At 43.8% G+C, this 20,697-nt stretch overlaps 1 protein-coding gene across 1 annotated transcript in view; it reads right to left on the bottom strand.

The window, feature by feature from the left end:
* The window catches only part of PRKCH (protein kinase C eta), a 232,723-nt gene that overhangs the window by 63,847 nt on the left and 148,179 nt on the right, over positions 1 to 20,697 (bottom strand). Inside the window, exon 10 of the mRNA XM_027554264.1 lies at positions 3,395 to 3,549. Within this exon, the coding sequence (XP_027410065.1) occupies positions 3,395 to 3,549 (155 nt within the window). The remainder of the gene's footprint in view (positions 1 to 3,394; positions 3,550 to 20,697) is intronic.

Below are 20,697 nucleotides of genomic sequence, written 5' to 3'. Positions count from 1 at the left end.
ATTCTGTAGAGCTTGACTCTGGAAAAAAGTCAGTGCTCATGTAAATTATTCATGAGTACTATCTGGGCTTCTAATCAGCCAACAAGCCCTGAACAAAGGAATGAATGGTCTTTTTTTTCCCTTAGCAAAGTGACTCATTGACTGCTTAATTCAAAGCCCTCTAGACTTGGTCTGCAGCCACACCAAAGCTCCAGACCTTCCAACCAAGGCAAAGTGGCAGACTCTTTCCTTGCTGGAATGCCCAAGAGGCAGACTTCGGTTCCTCCATGAAACGCAAGTGAACACATGAACACATCTGAGAAATCAGGGTCTGAACGTAAGCAGAAAAGCACCTGAATATAACTGGCCTGTCTCCTCTCACACAAGGCACAGTTGGCAGAGAGACAGAAGAAAGTCATGTCAGAGGGAGCCTAAGGCAGTACCTTCTAAAGTCCCATTTGATGATGATTTGCAAATGGTACCATCTTTGTAATTCACTGGGAAAGAAATACCTTCCCTGGAAAAATAAGACAAAACAGCCATATGACAACAATCCTATTTGAATAGATCAGAGGTATCATTCAGGAAGATCCTTTTAGCTTTGATAAAGGCCATCCCAGGACATGTATGATACACGAGGCTGTCCAACTCTCCTCCTGTGCTCTCTGGATCAAATTCATACCCCTGGAATCCAAATGTGCCCTTTGCTGTGTGTGGATTCCAGGGACTTGGCATCCAAAGGCTTATCCTTAAGACTCTGCTCTCAGGCCAATACCCTCAATGGAATTAAATAATCCAATGAAATAAATCCACAGAATAAAAATAGCATTGGAATCTGTCCTAATTAAATGTGCTCCCTTCGAAGTCAAGCACTTCAGTTAGAGACTGCACGTGGAATTCAAGTCAAAGAGTACATTAAATTCTCAGATTTGAACTGCAAGGCCAAGAACTGAAATAAAATTTCTCAAGATGTGGGCTGATACTGCTTCACCAGAAACCACATCAGGTTTCACTGTCCATCCTCCACATTTCAAACAAATGAAACAAGGAGATGGAGAGGCAGATGAAGCATGTGCCTTGCATGAAGGTTATGCAGTCCTATGAAAAGCCAGAATATTTAAGTATTCAAGTGTTTTTCCCCCTTACTGGTCTGAATATTTGTACCTTCCCTTCCCCACATTATATGTTGAAATCTTAATTCTCAAAGTTGATAGTATTAGTAGGTAGGACCTTTCAGGGGTGCTCAGGTCATGAGGATGGGGCCCTGATGAATAGGGTTAGTGCCTTATAAAAGCGGCTCCAGAGAGATCCCTGGCCTCCTTTACCATATGAGGTCACAGCAAGAAGGCACCAGCTAGGAACCAGAAAGAGGGTCTCCATCAAACATGACCATGCTGGTGCTCTGATCTTGATTTCCAGACTCCACTGTGAAAAATAAATGTCCATTGTTTATAAGCCACCTAATCTGTGCTATTTTGTTACAGCAGCCTGAATGGACTAAGATACCCATTCTGCCTCATTTTCACAAATCAAAGTCACTGTATCACCAAAGGGGGAGTAAGAAGTCCACTCTTCAAGGGGTTTACTTGAAATTTTACTTTACAGTTGTACTCTAAGCCTTTAAATCTCTCCTGAGGAGACAGTGTAGCTCAGTGGTTAAAAACATCATTTGAATTCTGGCTCCATGACCAGTTAATAGTCTGGTTATTAAGTCTTTTGAAGATCAGTAATTCATCTAAGTAGCATGGATAATACTAGTGTTATATAATTTATTGTTAGGAGGATTAATAAAGAAATGCTGGTCAAGTACTGGGCCTATAAGTACTCCATTTAGCTTTTGTTGCCATTTTTTTTGTTTGTTTTTAAATTAACAACACAAGCCCTTGTCAAACAGGAAAGTCATCATTCTTAAAAATTAAATGTGGGGAAGGCTCTCCTTGGGGTCAACAGACCAGAGATGGGCAGCTCAGCCATGGAGAGGAGAACAAACACAGAACACACAGTCCAGAGTCCCATACCACCACCAGGAAGGACCTAGAACCCCCTCCAGCATCAGAGACCATGTCAGCAACCACCAACAATCATGCGCTGGGCTCAAGGCTGAGACAGGAGACATGCCCTGCTGGAGCCGCCAGGAAAACAGCATGGCCGGGTCAAGGAAGCACAGAGCTTCCACAGAGTAACCTGTGGCTGCCTCATGACTTAGGAGTGAGCGGAGATTCCTGGTTACCTTCAAGGGATGACCCTGCTGCTGGCTATCCTGCCTAGCTCCCCACTCTGCTACCTCACAGCTGGAGCTGTGACAGAGCATTGTGTCCACTTGAGCTTCCACAGCTCTGTACTGCGAATTTACTAGAAGACTTTTTGCACCGCGCCTGCTCCATCTCGTTTTTCCACTTCTTTCTGGCACCATGGACCAGTCCTGCTGCATTCTTTACTGATCTCACTTCTCTTTGCCTATTTTTTTCCTCTCAGGGTACTTAAGAATATTTAGTTTTTAAAGCTCTCTCATACTTTAATAATGATGTTCATACTGTAACCAGCTCACAAAGGAACAGCGAAGCTAATAAACGGCAAATTTCAATCAGGAAATTCTTTACATCAATGCACCTGAGAGAGAATTTTTCTCAAAGGAAAGAAACAATTGCCTCTCAAGAGGGAAAAATAATGGAGCATGTGTGGCAACTAAGTTACAATGCGATGTAAAGGGTAGAAAGACTTTGACAATGGGAAAAAGGAAAACTTGCGGATGAAAATTACCTAACACTCACTATTATATTTTCCACCATACTCAGCTTTGTGTCTGAGTAAAGGTTACTTTTATCTGCTCTGAGATCTAACAACATTAACCAGATGTCAAGCCCATTTAACATATGATATATTATGATAAAGACTGTGTGTCATGAAATGAAATCAAACAAGATTTAGGAGGGGACTTCACATGATAGACATCATCAAGCAGGACCCTGCTCGTCAACATGTCACCTCTTGGCTCCTGGACTGGTGAACAGCAAGTCTATCTGACCATGATTCTTATCTCAGCCATTTAGAGCAAGAGGTATTCATGCTTTGCAGTTTAGGCACAGATTCTGAAAATGGAATGAATCACTCCCAAAGTTAAAACAGAAGAGACCAGCAAGTTCAGCCCCTTGAAAACCCCAGCTGAACAAATTCATGAACAGTGTCCTTTCGAGACTCTCAAGCCTGTTTTACAAATCCCACACAGGCACAAGCTTTAGTCTGCAGGTGGTGTTCATCACTGTTATTCATTTATTCTAATGGACACACAAAACTTTGTGAATTTCAAAAAGAGTTCAATTGTTCATCATGAGAACCGGAAGGATAAGCTGAATCAGGGAAATGAACCAGGGATGAGAGGTTCATTTGAGAGGGGTTACCAGCAACCGAAACTCACCTATAGATGATTCCTTTGTCATGTAGGAACATAAGTGCCGAAATGATCTCTGCAGCATAGAAACGAGCCCGTGCTTCATCAAAACGCCGGGACTTCTGAATGTGAAACATCAAGTCGCCCCCATTCACAAACTCCATCACAAAAAACAGACGATCCTGTGTACAAACACAAAAAAGGGATCCAACGTGGTGTAGCCATCAGCGTAGAGATCAGTCAGCATCATATGATCTGGGACTGCAGTGTGGGGAGAAGAGGTTGCTAAATGGAGGTGCTCAATGGAACATCCTGACAGCGGCCCAGGGCAAAGCAGGAGGGTCTGATGGATTAGATCCTTGGGATGGTGGGGATTGGGCGGGTAGTGATAGTAACACTTGGATCTCTTTTAAAGAATTCCACATAACCTTGAATTTCTGCATCAAGTAAAAAGTAGAGAAGGTATCAGAATCTTTTGGTTCTAATTCTGCATTTTAAACACCATGTAATCTTGAATTTAATTTTTTTTGAATGTTCAGCATTAGTAAGGTGAGAATGATGTCACTATCTCTACCAAAATCATTGTTTCATAAGCTGAAAGAGAGCAACATAATAAAAAAGTGCATTCTTTTTTTGTCCGGAACGTGCAGGGTTATTCACAGCAAGTAAGAGACATTCCATAGGTCCCCACACCTGGGCAGAGAATAATCAGAGAAAAAGGAAAACATTTTTGACCAATCAGCCAGACAATAGTCTAATGAGAGCCTCAGAGTTGCCTGGATGTTAGAAATTTCATTTAGCCCATCAGAAGATTCCTGAATCAGAAAAGGGAACGTAAAGTCAAGTGAGATGCTGTCTCCATCTGGAATAAAACTCTAATCCAGCAGGTTAAATGGGCTCTTAAGAGTCATTGATGCAGTTGGTGTACTAAGTACTGTACAAGTGTTATAAATAAAGTGCTGTGGAAAGTAACATTGCTTAATGGAAGAAGTGTACAGGTCCCCATTAACAAGTGGTGTCTCCAAAAGGGACAGGGTAAAACACTTTGCTTTGGGAACCTCTGAGATCAAAGGACTTGCTTGCTCCCTCTCATTAGCATGTATGGAGTCCCAGGTTAACCAAGTGCTGGATTAGGTGCTGGGAACCCAACAGAGAGTAAGAGAGGTATAAAACACAGTCTCTATCCACAGAGTGTCTGCTGTGGGAGATACACATTACTTTAAAAACACAAAGTCATATAACCAGGTAACTTTTCAAATTCTGGTAAATTCTGTGAAGGAAAAGTGGGGGAAGCAATGACATCATATCATCTGTTTGTGGGGCTGGGAAGGTCACTCTGAGCAAGTGACGTGTGAGCCAAGACCTTCAGAATGAGTGCCATCAGGGCCATTGGTCATCTTTTTGAGGGGTAGGAGGTTGTTTCGTAAGGAACCTGGTATTTTACCAATTCACAAAGGATATGTATATGTACCCAGAAGCATTTTTATTTGTGGTTTCAAGTGCTGCCATCTCTGCCAGGGGCTGCCATACACAGCTGAATGGTAGACAGAGAGGGCAGAGATTGTGTGTGCTCCTGTTCACCTCCTGATCTATCATGGGTTTAATCAGGCTCTTCCCCATTGGAAGACACTACAACTTATGACCTCTTGTTCCCAATTTAAGATAGACCTTAATTAGAAGGAAAAAAAAATCCTCTTTCTGCTAATGAGAACCAAGACTTCAGGAGTAAAGATGGAACAGCAAGATTCACACACACAAAACCAAAACCCAAACATCAGTAGAACAACTCTCCAGGCTGGCCAATATAAGCCAACAGAAAACTAAAAATACCAAGTCATCTGACTAAGCTAGAGGCCTTCAACTGAGTGGGAGTGACTGGCCAGGGGAGAGGCCAAGTTGGGCAGGACGAGCTTGGATGAGCAATATGGCCCCCTATTTCTTGTATGGGGCAGGCTAGTGTGGAAGGAACAGGTTAACATTGGGTGGAGCAGAGGGTGAGCCTGTGATAGAGACAGATCTAAGAGCTACAGCCACATGGATGTTGTTATGTGCCTGCTGTGTTCATTTGGAGGGGCCTCAGGGGCCTGGATGAGGATTAAGGCCTCAGCAAGAAGGTACATCTGATACATTTTTGTTAACTGGCCTGTCCACCTTTTCATGGCTGTGTCTGGCAGCCACATGAATTCCAATAGCTCAAAATGCCTTGTTACTGGAACGGGGTCAGTAGGTAAGTGGCTACTCTGTAGGCTGTGGACATCAGTGAAGTTAGCACAAGTGTCGACGACAGCAGGCATCAATAAGACGAGGGCGTTCCAAGGGAAATTGCATCCATTTCTAGTTTGCCCCCAAAACAATCCTCATAACTTCAAGTCTGAAAAGCTAGACTCTGGGCTAAATTCCAGATCTGGGGAAGGAAATACTGCCTTCCTGCCTTGGTCGTGCTTCTCCGTCTCAGTCCCACCACCTGCCCTAGAGGCAGATTCTCAGATAATGCAGGGGGTCCTGGGAGGCAGGAACACCTGGGATGCACAGGAAAAGGTCATAAACTTTAGAACCGAGAAAGCAGGGGTTGCTTTTCACCCAGAGTTTAATTCTAACCTCCTGTCTGGCACCACCTAGAACAGAGGGTACAGCTCATAGCCCTTGGGCGACACATGACTCTTTAAGCAAGCAGGAAGGGAAAACAAGCCAGCTGAGACACAATGACGCTTTAACAAAAAGTAATGGCCCATCTTACCAAAGACCTACAATAAGGTCACAAGGTAGAAAAATAAAAGCATGTTGATCAGCTAGCAAAATGTGTTTGTTGTGAAGAGACCTTCTGTTTACATACAATTCTGTTCACTCTATTTTGAAAAAATGTCTGCTGCAGAGACAGTTAACATTTGGCAGCAATTTCTCCACCATTTCTTTTGCAGAGGTGGAGATAAATGACAAAAATCTCTGGTTTTTAGCAAAGAAGATTCACTCATCATTAGCTGGGGGTGAGTGAGAAGCCGTCCTCAGCAGTAAGTTTTCATTAAACATGTCCTCAGGTGGGGCTTCTAAAAAGTGCAATAAACAGTAGGGGTTGCTGCTGCTGGCAACTAATGGTGAAGATATTTTACATCAGAAAAAAAAAATCATACACATGAATGTACAGAATGATTTCAGTTATAGCCAAAGAGGCAGACATGCACAGAAAAGATGAAAAAAAGAATGCTTATATATGACAAGTTGCTTTCAATTGTGAGATCTCAGATGCCATTTATCTCTTTATATTTTTCCGTATTGCTGAAGATTTCTATGATGACTATTACTCATAATTAGAAACAAACCAAAGTCACTCATGGCTTCCTCCATTTTCTCTGATTTTCACATGAAAGATGGGACATTGGAAAGGACAATTTTGAGACTGTCTCGGAGCAGGTATTCAGGCAGTAGGAGGTGGGATTAGGAAGCCAATAGGAAGAAGGGTCTTTACATCCCCGGTTGGTCATTATTAAGGCCCCTACTAACCACCTTCTCCCTTAACAGCCATTCTGATGCCTGATGTAACCAGGCCATCGGGCTAGTTGCAGTCACATCCAGAGAGAGACTCAAGAGCCTCTGACTTGGGTCCCAGTGCTCCACGGGTGTACAGGGTCTGAGTTCTGGTATGGGCTGTATAGAGTCTACTGAGTCTTTCAGAGAGACCTTTTGGGCTCATATTAAGAGTCTCAACAAGGAGGAATAAATGTTTACTGGGCACACACTGCCAGGCCCTGGGTGGGGACTGAGTTGCATGAAATGAAGGAGAACCCAGGCCTGCTCTCAGGAGCACAACAGCCCAGTGTGCTAAGCACAGTACATGGGCACAGGGGGCGTCATGGGACACAGATTGGGGACATGGAAGCAGCCTGGAGGCTGGGGCGGGCTTTGGGGAAAACCAGGAGGAACCGATTTCACCAGCCTTGAAGGCTGAGGAAGCACAAGTCAGATTGGAGTGGGGATGGACAGGGCAGGACTCAAGGTGAATGAACAGCGGGAGTGTCAGGTGTGGGGCAGGGTGCGGTGACTGCCAAGGGGGACACTCCCCAAGCACTAAGGGTGCTGAGTGGGGGCCTCATTGTAACACATGCAGCTTTCATGATCAAGTGCTGGTACAAAAAAGCCAGGGCTAGTTAGGAAGTGCCCCTTCACCCTTTCCCCAGGTCACCCACAGCTGAGAAGAGGGCCCTAGACCTAGGAATACACGGGATCCCTCACTATAGGCTTTGGTCATAATTACAGGCCCAGTGTCTGGGCTAGACCATGTGGTGACTATACATTTTCAAGGGCTTGGCTTGAAAAAGACTCCAGGAAGTGTTGGAACCTGTCACAAATAATAAAACATGAGCTACAAAAACCAGCAACTCTGGCTGAATTCTACTCCTATGGAATGAATGCCATCAAGCTAGAAACCTTTCACGTTAAGCAAATGCCCTTTAAAGGCAGAGATGAAGCAATGAGGAAGAAGATCACCATCCGCCTACTACTCCACGATCTGTGGTGCTTAAGACCAAGTCTTTCTGGTGACTTCACAAACACTAAGTCACGCTGAACAAACCCAAATGCGAAGCAACCAGAGGAAGAGTCTGCAGGGATCTGTGCATTTAGGGAGGCCCTCACCGCATGGCAGGGTGGATTAAGGCTGCCATGAGTCATTTCTGGGGCACGGAAGAGCTTCCAAATCCCACCGTGGGCAGGGAGGGCAGACGGCTGCTTCTGTATGTAAGCCTGTATAGACAGCATTCCAGTTTTTCTAAAATCCAATTTCCTAGACACTGAGCCTGGACACCTGCACAGCCTCTGGCTCCTCAAAGGGAAGCAGTCTTGCCCCGATGTGCATAGCAGCAGATTAAAGGTCCCACAGACTAGTTGAACCTCAGTTCTAAAGCCAGTGGCCCAGCCCTTTGTCTGTCCCCTGCTCCTTTCTTTTGTCCCTGGTTCAACCAATTACAGACCAAGTCATTAATATGGAGGAATAAAAGCAACTCAGAAATCCCTTTGTCCCACGCAGCCTAGCCCAGCCCAGCCCATGTGAGTTACAGGAGGCCAAGGAGCTGGTGCCTGGTTAATAATAGAATTTCTGTCATCACCTGCCTGCTTCCATTGACCCGCTGCAGGCTGGGCCAGGTCCGTCTGGGCTACTGTCAGTCCCAGGCTGCTACTTACCCAGGCCACAGGGGATAAAAATATCCTGTGACCTGAAAGTGACTGTCAGTATAAGCAGTGTGCATTCCCTAAAGCCCCTCATAAGGACTGTTCTTTAGGAGGTAGAACTGACGCGCAATCCATGAAGAAAAGCTAGAGACAAAACACCTGTTTGGGACTTCCCTGGTGGTACAGTGGATAAGAGTTGGCCTGCCAATGCGGAGACATGGGTTTGATCCCTGGTCTGGGAAGATCCCACATGCCGCAGGACAACTAAGGCTGTGTGCCACGACTACCCAGCCCATACACCTCAACTTACTGAGTCTAGGTGCTGCCAACTACTGAGGCCCTGGAGCCTGTGCTCTGTACCAAAATAAGCCACTGCAACGAGAAGTCCATGCACCACAACAAAGAGCAGTCCCCACTCGCCACTAGACAAGGCCCATGTGCAGCAAAGACGACCCAGTGCAACCAAAAAAAACCCTACCCATCCAGATAAAAGTGCTATGCTACCTGTGGCAAGGTGACCCTACCTAAGGAGGGTGACTCTAGAGAGAGCAGGGGCCAAGGATGAGATGCCTTAGGGTCAGTGCGCCAGGCACCTTCAGAGGTGTCGGCTCAGCTTATTGAGCCCTTTCTCAGAGACCTGCCCTGGCGCAGTCACACAGGTAAGTGCTGGACACACTGCATGTGGCAAGTCGGACCAAGCCGCCCTTCCGCCCCACCCCGGCCCCCTTCCCAGAAAACTGGAACTGAGATGGGCAGATGTTCAAGTAGGCTGTGCTGTGCACAGGACCTGAGGAAACATGAACTAGGGAGCGGAGGCTCCCCCTCTGTGATGTGAACACGTGAAAAGTCTTGGTGTATCACAGTGGTAAAAGCCTGGATGGGCAGATGAAGGGAAGAATGAGGGCAGAGACAGACAGCATGAATGGCTGAGAAGGAAACTGTCTGGGTCCCTCATGCCCTTCCAGCTTCTGGTCTCCGGAGAGACCTGGCCAGTGTGTGCCCTTGGGTTCCATGAGATACCACTGTGCCTCTGAATCTGTTTTCACATCTCCCTTTTTGAATGACCCTGGTTTAGTATTTTCCTACTTTTTTCTACTGGGAAAATTTTAACCGAAACATTCACCAAATTTTAAGGGGCAGGAGGTTTCCTGATTTCTAAATCTGGGATAATAACATCTCTAATTACACTGATCGTGTGAAGATTAAACCAGAAGCCAAGTGCTTGGCATGGCACCAGACCCACAACAGTATTCTCAACAAATAGTTATTCGTTACAGCTGGAAGACCTTGTGCCCAGCACTGAAGTCCCTGGTGTAGCTAAAGGGAAGCACAGTGTGGTCAGGACCATGGGTTCTGGAGCCAGGGAGCCCAAGATACCAAAGCAGTTCCTGCTGTGCTCTATTTTCGCTTCCTCAAAACTCTCAACTGCAAAATGGGGACAATAAGATGACTGAACTCACAGGTATTAGAGGATGAAATGATCTAAGCTTAGAATTTCAATCAGTATATGGCACGTAGTAAGTGCTGGATAAAAGTTACCAGCTATTAGTCAAAGTGAGTATTAGGCACTCAGTCATGTCCAACTCTGTGTGGCCCCATGGACTGTAGCCTGCCAGGCTTGTCTGTCCATGGGATTCTCCAGGCAAAAATACTAGAGTGGGGTGCCAGGTTCTTCTCCAAGGGATCTTCCTTACCCAGGGATTGAACCTGGGTCTCCTGCATTGTAGGCAGATTCTTTACCGTCTGAGCCACTTGGGAAGCAACTATTAGTAGCAGTACTACTGATATCTTCCTCCTCATCACCGCCTCCCCCAGGCAGCAGCCACCCTGGCTCTCTGCTCCTGGGGCTCTGGCCCCTGGGATGGCGGTTGCAGCAGACTAGAGAAGCACCTGCCGTGGACGCAGAGATGATGCTCACAACAGAGCACTCGGCCCGGCAAGGACACGGGAACGAAATAGCAGCCGAAATGCTACTGCAGCAGCTCCCTGATCCTCAGTTCAGGACAGGATTCTCGAGGGTTCAGGGAGTCAGGAGGACCCTAGGGCAGCTACTGGAATGCAGGAGCACTTCCTGATACTGCATGGTCATGGCCTTGACCTGATAAGGAGGACTTATCTTTCTCTGACGTGACTATTGAACAAGGGGTCACGAAACTAGATTTGATAAGCCAAGTCACATTAACCAAAGTTTCCTCTCCAACAAATTTTTTCATTTTTCTAATGTTAGATGACAATTCATACTCACTATTTTAAGAGCTTTATAATAATCATAATTATTATTGCAAGGCAAATGTGCTCCCCCATGAACTGCAAACTTTATAGGACTTCTTATAGTGGCTGTTCTCCCCTTCAACGGAGTTCATTTGTTCTCATAAACAGATTGAGAAAGATTTTTCTGTTTAAAGCAAGAACCCACAGTCACTGCCATTGACACATGTAAATGTCACCAAAACATGTATTTATAGTGAGGATATAGGTTACCTTTTGGAAATAACTCCAAGAATAGAAACAACATTTAAAGTTAAAGACTAGTTTAGTTATTGCTTGAAGATAATGTTAGGCTGGGAGTCCCATCTATACTTACTTACTCATCCAAATTTTAAGAATTGCTTTGAAATTACTTCTAAATAAGTAACATATCAATCTGGTATCAAACTGATCAGCTGTGAACAAGCGAAAGGAAACCTCCAGGAATAGACAGCATTGTGCTGCATTTCTTGGAAGTGCCTCCTGCTTTATGATTTTTCTCTGATGAAGTCATCTACAGGGTGAATAGGGAGTTCAGATTAACAGGAACAGTTACTGACGTCAAAGATGTGACAGTGGAAAAGCACCCTGGTGAGGAAATCTGATTGCACCATGCCTGAACTGGAAACCACTCGAACTCAACCACATTAAGAACAATTACAAAGCTTCAAGGAAGAAACAAGGAGGGAAGCAAATAGCTTCTTCATTTTTTGGTTTGGTTTTGTTTTGTTTTAACTTACCATTTTGTGTAGCCCAGAAGAGATGAGAAGTTAGTTCAATCACCCAGCAAGTCTTCTGTTAAGCCCACAGGCACAATACATCCTGTCTGAGCTCAGACACTAGTCTTTGGGAAGATAAAATATGTCTCCAATATAACAAGCCCCAAGGAGCTTGCATTTGAAACCTGGAGAGACACACAGTTCTTTCCAAAAACCAAGTGTTCTTTCTCCTGGTAAACTGAACACATTATGGTCTTCCCTTGTAATGTAACTTGACAAGGCTTACTGGCTTACATACCAGAGGAGAGAAATGTCTGACAATCAAACCTGCAGTTCAACACCCTATGAAGCATCTGGGCCGGGATATTTCTTAAAGCATAAATAAGTTGCAAACATATGATAGGGGATATAGTGAAGTTGGTACTCAAGTCCTCCCTTTCTGATGGAGTCTCCTTTGTGCCTCTGATCCACACATATCTTCCCCAGTATCACTGAACTGGCTGTTCTGGCTTTCTGCACTTGGTCTTGTTTCTCTGGAAAACCTGCAACCTTTCAAGGCAGAGCCCGGATGTCAAATGACGTACCACCACCCCTGGTGCCTGGACCATGCTAAGGGTTAACAAAGCCAAGGAACTAACATCGCAGGAGGCCATCTTTGCTTCCTGATTAGATTTAAACCAGAATATTAGAAAAGCTGGAACAAACTGCCAAAGACTACTTTTATCGGCCATTGTGTAGGAGTCAAGCACAAAGAAGTAAAGTGCCTTGTCCACAGTTAAAACAGTTGGTAGAAGAGTCAAGAGAAGTTAGGTCTGCTTGACGCCACTTCATCTCCCTTTATTTACAAAGCTTTGGCTTTTCTGTTTATAAAAGTAATTACACGTTCTTCATTCAAACATAATTACAAAGTAAATACATGGAAAATTGAGGAGAAAATAAAATAGCTATAATCCTGACACCCAGAGATAGAAGTCTAAATACGAGGAAAAACAAAATTATTTATGGCTTTTAGCATCCAAAGAATTGCAGATTTTAGAGCACATAAGATATTTACAAAATAATTTTAACTATGTTTGGTTTCCCCCTTATGTCCTAATTATACTTAATACTTCACAGCATGTGAAAGAACAGAAAAAGAACAGAAAGGGAGAAAACAAAAAAATATACCCCTTCTTTTTCACTTATATTACAAATATTTCCTCATGTACTTAGTCATCAAAATCAAGATTTTTTTAACAGTTACATACTATTCCTGATGCCACTTCTATGAAATCCTACAATTAGCTAGACTTCTGCTTAAGTTGATCTGAATAAGAGGACATAGTATTAATAATCTAGTCACTGTACTATGATAAAGATCAGATTTATTAGCTTGGAAAAACAAGCATCTCTGATAGCAGATGATTACTAACTGGACGTGGTGTTTTAATTCTGAATGTAGATTCCCAAAGAAGAAATCTTAGGTCAGGAGTCCCCAGACTCTGGGGCACTGACTGATACCTCCAGTCAGATCAGCAGCAGCATTAGATTAGGAATAAAGTGCACAATAAATGTAATGTATTTGAATAATCTTGAAACTGTTCCTCCCAGCCTGGTCCGTGGAAAAACTGTCTTCCATGAAATCAGTCCCTAGTGCCAAAAAGGTTAGGAACCATCGTCTTAGGCGATTATTCACTTTTTTTTCTTGTTTATTTATTTTTAATTGGAGGATAATTGCTTTATGATATCATGTTGGTTTCTGCCAAATATCAACATGAATCAGTCATGCTGCTGCTACTGCTAAGTCACTTCAGTCGTGTCCGACTCTGTGCGACCCCATAGATGGCAGCCCATCAGGCTCCCCCATCCCTGGGATTCTCCAGGCAAGAACACTGGAGTGGGTTGCCATTTCCTTCTCCAATGCATGGCCCATAGGTATATGTATGTATACCACTTGAACCTCCCTCCCATCTCCCACCCCATCCTACCCCTTTAGGTTGTCACAGAGCACTGGGGTTTGATAAGTCACTTTTTAAAAAAACTTTGGGTCAGTTCAGTTCAGTTGCTCAGTCGTGTCTGACTCTTTGCGACCCCATGAATTGCAGCACGCTAGGCCTCCCTGTCCATCACCAACTCCCAGAGTTCACTCAAACTCACGTCCGTCGAGTCGGTGATGCCATCCAGCCATCTCATCCTCTGTCGTCCCCTTCTCCTCCTGCCCTCAATCCCTCCCAGCATCAGAGTCTTTTCCAATGAGTCAACTCTTCGCGTGAGGTGGCCAAGGTACTAGAGTTTCAGCTTTAGCATCATTCCTTCCAAAGAACACCCAGGACTGATCTCCTTTAGAAAGGACTGGTTGGATTACCTTGCAGTCCAAGGGACTCTCAAGAGTCTTCTCCAACACCACAGTTCAAAAGCATCAATTCTTCGGCGCTCAGCTTTCTTCACAGTCCAACTCTCACATCCATACATGACCACTGGAAAAACCATAGCCTTGACTAGACGGACCTTTGTTGGCAAAGTAATGTCTTTGCTTTTGAATATGTCACTTAAAAGTATACAGAATAGGATTTCTTTAAATCATCATTTCGCACAGTACATTCTTTTAAAAAAGATTTTGGTTTCAGCATCAAATAGGAGCAAGTCTATTGAAGATACTTATGCATTTAGTTTGTAAGGGTGATAAAATAAAGATTTAAAATGCCATTTCGCCATTTCACTTATTTAGATCCTTTTCACAACAGAGGTTGTGAAACTTTGCAACTTTTTAAAGAAGATTTCATCTCTCCCTTTGATTTGTGGATCAGTTAGACATGTGTGCCTTCTAGGAAGAGATTCCGGGTTACAGCTGTTTGATTAAACATTTTTCCCAGTTAGGGAGGTATCGAATCTGGCCAAGAATATCCATGTTTGCCTTGAGAAGATGCCTGGGAATCCACTGGCTGAGAGGCTCTTCCTTCCTCTGCTTTATGTGCTGCAGTTTCTGTCTGGAATGTGTCTTCTATGCGCTATTTTGAGTCTGATTTTTCCAGTACAGCCACAAGATTGTTCTTCTCTGGCCCTCAGACTGGGGAATAAAATCCCTTAAACCCCCTTACAATCTCTCGACCCTTTTTCCAATGTGGGCAAAATATGGGTCTTCATGGTCCACTGAGGAAGAAAGAAGCAGACCTTAGTGTAAATGGTGTGTGTGTGTGTGTGTGTGTGTGTGTGTGTGTGTGTGTGTGTGTGTTGGTCGCTCAGTTGTGTCTGGTGCTTTGCAACACTGTGTCCTGTAGCCCACCAGGTTCTTCTGTCCATGGAATTCTCTAGGCAAAAATACTGGAGTGAGTGACCATTCCCTTCTCCAGGGGATCTTCCCAACCCAGGAACTGAACCTGGGTCTCTTGAGACCCAAGAAAAAGAAGCATAGCTATAATATGATGAGGGACAAAGTAATCAGAAGTAGATGAAAAAGGTTTACCCTGGGGAGAGGATATTGTGTTGACTTGTCAAGAAGCTTCAGCTGGTGAAATAAAGTTCAGAAGTGCCCTTCAAACCCCAAGGATGAGAACGGTGACTAAGATAGCGGTATCAACAATCACATCACAGATTCAATGGATAGCTTTGAATCCTTGGGTGAACTGACTTCATCATGGTACTTGATGCCTCCTCCTATGAAAACTCTTCCTTCTGATTCTTTTTTACCCCCACTTAGAAATTTCTAACTTAGGGCTTCCCTGATAGCTCAGTTGGTAAAGAATCCACTTGCCATGCAGGAGACCTGGGTTCAATCCCTGGGTTGGGAAGATCCCCTGGAGAAGGGAAAGGCTATCCATTCCAGTATTCTGGCCTGGAGAATTCCATGGACAGTCCATGGAGTCGCAAAGAGTCAGACACGACTGAGTGACTTTCACTTTCACTCTCCTCTCTTCTCCTTCTATAAACACCTATGGAAATATTTAAAATTACAGTTTCTGCTATGCCAAGAACAACTAAAGAGCCTGTTGATGAAAGTGAAAGAGGAGAGTGAAAAAGTTGGTTTAAAACTCAACATTCAGAAAACTAAGATCATGGCATCCAGTCCCATCACTTCATGGCAAATAGATGGGGAAACAATGGAAACAGTGAGAGAATTTATTTTTGTGGGCTCCAATATCACTGCAGATGGTGACTGCAGCCATGAAATTAAAAGATGCTTGCTCCTTGGAAGAAACGTTATGACCAACCTAGACAGCATATTAAAATGCAGCGACATTACTCTGCCAACAAAGATTTATCTAGTCAAAGCTATGGTTTTTCCAGTAGTCATGTATGGATGTGAGAATTGGACTATAAAGAAAGCTGAGCGATGAAGAATTGATGCTTTTGAACTGTGGTGTTGGAGAAGACTCTTGAGAGTCCCTTGGACCGCAAGGAGATCAAACCAGTCAATCCTAAAGGAGATCAGCCCTGAATATCCATTGGAAGGACTGATGTTGAAGCTGAAACTCCAATACTTTGGCCACCTGATGTGAAGAACTGACTCATTTGAAAAGACCTGATGCTGGGAAAGATTGGAAAGCAGAAGGAGGTGATGACAGAGGATGAGATGGTTGGACGGCATCAGTGAATCGATGGGCATGAGTTTGAGTAAACTCCAGGAGTTAGTGATAGATAGGGAAGCCTGATGTGCTGCAGTCCGTGGAGTTGCAAAGAGTCAGACACGACTGAGCGACTGAACTGATACTGGTACTATTCTAGGAGAGTACTGATGAACCAAATCTAATCTCCCGTCTGGGTTCCCGTCTAATCTTACTACTGGGTTTTCTGTAAAGTGAACCCATGTATTCCATTCCCCCAGGCTCCCAATGGGTCAGAACTCTGGGTACTCCTCTCACTCTTTTACTCTAAAAAGTCCTACCAATTCCACCTCCTATGTGTTCCCCTGACTCCACTCTTGTGACAGCTGCCTTGGAGCAGAAAGGTTCTGCCGGCCGACCAGTGGTTCAACAGCCTTACCAGGGCTGCCCCTGTCAGTCTCCTCTGCAGACAGCCACCTAGAGCCCTCCCCAAATGCAGATCTTAGGTTGCTCTCTGACTTCACATCCTCTGCCAGTTGCTTTCACCTCTGAAGAGTCTAAACTCTTCAGCTCAGGATGTCTTCTTTCCTCCCCACATTTCCTCTCCTGAAATCCTGTGCCATCAAGTCATCTGGGGGCTCCTGGCCACATCATACAGTTTTAAGCCTCTCTGTCTTTGCATGGCTGTTACCTCCGTCTGGAAGACCCATCCCCCTTCTGTCCTGTAGGGCTCCTATTCATCCTCAAAACCCAGCTCAGAATAGCCCCTCCCATGGAAGGTCCTCCCAACCTCCCCAAGGGCCAAGCTATGACTATCTTCTATTACACAGTGATGAAACACACCTGTTTAGGATAGGGTGATCCTTGACTGAAAGCGACCAGAGGACAGGTCCACATTTATTCTTCCTTATGTTTTTAGTCCCTAGCATATAATGTCCCTGACTCAGGAAACATTTCCTAAATTGAATTAAAAATGCAATACACATACAATATTACCATTCAACATTTCAACAGGTAATGTGTCTGGTGGCTAGGATCTACTTGTCTGGTTTTTTTTTTAATTGAAGTATAATCGCTTTATACTGCTGTGTCAGTTTCTGCTGTACAGCAAAGTGAATCAGCCATATACATATATAAATCCCCCCCTTTTTTTTATTTCCTTCCCATTTGGGTCACCTCAGAGCACTGAGTAGAGTCCCCTGTGCTATACAGTAGGTTCTCATTAGTTATCTATTTTATACATAGTAGTGTATATATATCATTCTCAATCTTCCAATTCCTCCCACTCCCCTGCTTTTCCCCTTAGTATCCGTACATTTTTTTTCTCTATGTCTGCATCTCTATTTATGCTTTACAAATAAGATCATCTTTACCATTTTTCTAGATTCCATATATATGAATTAATATACAATATTTGTTTTTCTAACTTACTTCACTCTGTATGACAGTCTCTAAATCCATCCACATCTCTGCAAATGACACAGCTTTGTTCCTTTTATGGCTTAGTAATGTTCCAGTGTATATATGTACCAAATCTTCTTTTTCCATTCCTCTATTGATGGACATTTAGGTTGCTTTCATGTCCTGGCTATCGTAAATAGTGCTTCAGTTAACACTGGGGTACATATTCTTTTTGAATTAAGGTTTTCTGTGGGAATATGCCAAGGAGTGGGATTGCTAGGTCATATGGTAATTCTGGTTTTAGTTTAAGGAACCTCCATACTGTTCTCCATACTGACCGTTCAATTTACATTCCCATCAATAGTGCAAGAGTGTTCCCTTTCCTCCACACCCTCTCCAGCATTTACTATTTGTAGATTTTTTTGATAATGGCCATCGTGACCAGTGTGATACCTCACTGTAGTTTCGATTTGCATTTCTTTAATAATTAGGGTGTTGAGCATCTTTTCACCTGTTTATTGGCCATCTAAATGTCTTTCTTTGGAGAAACGTCTATTTAGGTCTTCTGTCCATTTTGGGGTTGAGTTGTTTGTTTTGATATTGAGCTGCATGAGATGTCTGTATATTTGGGGGATTAATCCTTTGTCAGTTGCTTCATTTGCAAATATTTTTCTCCCATTCTAAGGGTTGTCTTTTCATCTTGTTTATGGTTTCCTTTGCTGTGCAAAAGCTTTTAAGCTTAATTAAATTTCATTTGTTTATTTTTGCTTTTATTTCCATTACTCTAGTAGGTAGGTCAAAAAAGATCTTCTGTAATTTATATTAAAGAGTGTTCTGCCTATGTTTTTCTCTAAGAGCTTTATAGTGTCTAGCCTTACATTTAAGTCTTTATTTCATTTTTAGGGTCTACTTTTAATATGCAGAGACCACACAGTTTTGCAGACAGCCTCTATGGTATCTGTATCTTAAGCTGAAATGACATTTCCATACATGGAAAACAAACGAAAGAAAACAGCAAGTCTGTTTTCCCCTAGAGCACACTTGTATTGCTACCAGAACATTTTTTCTACACTGATTGGGAAATGTTTCTTAAAACTTTATCTCCGTCTGTAAATTCCAGTTATACGCAGCACACAGAGGACAGGAATCTGACTCACAGATAGGAACCCCTTTAAGACCACAGTGACGATGATGAGTTTCATAAGATGTCACTCATTCGGTGCCTTGTTGGCAAAGCAGAAATATGATCATTAAATGCCAAAACATGAGAGCTGCACCTTGTGGACTGCTTGCTTTCTAACATAACCCATTTTAAATATATGCTCGCTGAGCCAATCTTTTGTTCTCTGGATGCCCCCCGCTCTGATAACTCTGCCCCATCACAACAGCTGGCAGCCTGCTAACTCCTGCTCACATTCAACAGATCCCTTATTTCCACCTCCTCTTCTTAGCTCAGGGCCCCAGTTCCTTCAAATGCCACAGTGTAGCGGCTGACAGCTGTTAGCAGCCCCTAAACAGGAACTCTGTCTACAAACTCAGGGGAAAAAAAAGATATAATATTTATGTTTTCATAAAGAAGACCTGACACATTTTCTTTGACCTCTGTAGAGAGTAAATTGATCTAGCTTACTTGACTTTCCATATGTAGGCTGGACCACCAGACGCTCACATAAGGCAGGGGTTTTCAACTGGTGAGATTTTCCCCCTCAGGAGCGTCTGTTTGTGTCTGCAGACTTTTTTGGTTGTCATAATTAGGGACGTGCTATTGGCATTAGTGAATGGAGGCTGGGGATGCTCTCATCCTACAGCACACAGGATAGCCCCCACCCTCTCATAAAAAAGGATTATCCTGCCCCCAATGTTAGCAGTGGGCAAATCTCATCACATTACATAAATAAGTGATTTAAATTTTATATAAAATTTTTAGTAAATTTAAGTAACTTCATATATATATATATATTGCTATTGTTTAGTCATTCAGTCATTTCTGACTTTGTGATCCCATGGACTGTAGCCACCAGGCTCCTTTGTCCATGGGAGTTCCCAGGCAAGAATACTGGAGTAGGTTGCGACTGTCATTCCCTTCCCCAGGGGATCTTCCCGACCCAGGGATCATATATATATATATATTTTTTTTTTTTTTTTTACTGGAAAGATTGATTATTCATCAGTCATTTAATTCCCTGACATATTGACCTGCTGGTGAAGGCCAAGGCTGTGGAGATAAAGTTCTGAGCAATGTGGAGGGAACTTCCTACTACAGATCTGACCTGAAGCCAAAGTAAAGAGGGACAAATTGAATTTATGAAAGTGAAAGAGTTAGTTGCTCAGTTGTGTCCCACTCTTTGTGACCCCATGGACTGCAGCCTGCCAGGCTCTTCTATACATGGAATTCTCCAGGCAAGAATACTGGATTGGGTTGCCATTCCCTTCTCTAGGGGATCTTCCTGATCCAGGGATTGAACCCAGGTCTCCTGCATTACAGGCAGATTCTTTACCATCTGAGCCAGCAGGGAAGCCCCTGGTGAGTTTATGAGCAGGATCTCAATTCTGCAGGTTCCCAAAAGAGACCTGAACCAGTCTGCAGGTCTAGCTCCCTACTTTGCTGGTTGTATCTAACTCATTTTGAACCCCCTTTCACCACTGGTAGACACACACTAGCACAGAAGGTCTGGGCTAGTCACGAGCACTGGCTACTTCCCACTTTGCAAGGAAATCTGAAATGAGGAGAGGAAGGACAAGGATAAGGCACTTCCCATGGGCATAGGATTGGGAATGCATGTAGGGAAGAGGGGCGGCGTTTTGCTGGAAGGGCTCTCCTCTTGTTTTGGTTGGGAATTAAACATTACATCATTTTAATGTTGAAAATATCATATACCATAAGGATGAAATTGAGTTTCTGGGAAGAGTTCCAAGACTCCCTTCATAAGACCTAAGCAAGACATCATCACAGACCATCCTAAAGAAGTGGGTAGGAGTGAGCTCCAAATACAGCAAGCTCTTTTGCTGTGCAAATATACTGAAAGCTGGATGGCTGCACAGAAAGGAAACAGGAACTCCCTGGGTGGCCCTAAAGGGGAGACAGGGCCTGCCAAAGCCTCTGCCGCTGCAGCACAGAGGGTCTCTGGTAAGAGGAGACGAGGTACTCTCTGGCTTCAGAAGGCAGGAAAAGGAACCCTGCATAGGAGCAGTCAGTCCTGAAGGCATGGATATGGGGGTGGGGGCAGGCAATGTTGTCCCCGCAGCCTCCTGTGGGGCTCTCAGGGAAGAGATCAGTCTT

The sequence above is a fragment of the Bos indicus x Bos taurus genome, chromosome 10, assembly GCF_003369695.1.
Source record: "Bos indicus x Bos taurus breed Angus x Brahman F1 hybrid chromosome 10, Bos_hybrid_MaternalHap_v2.0, whole genome shotgun sequence".
Lineage (NCBI taxonomy): Eukaryota > Metazoa > Chordata > Mammalia > Artiodactyla > Bovidae > Bos > Bos indicus x Bos taurus.
This window is presented reverse-complemented; position numbering and strand designations above follow the sequence as displayed.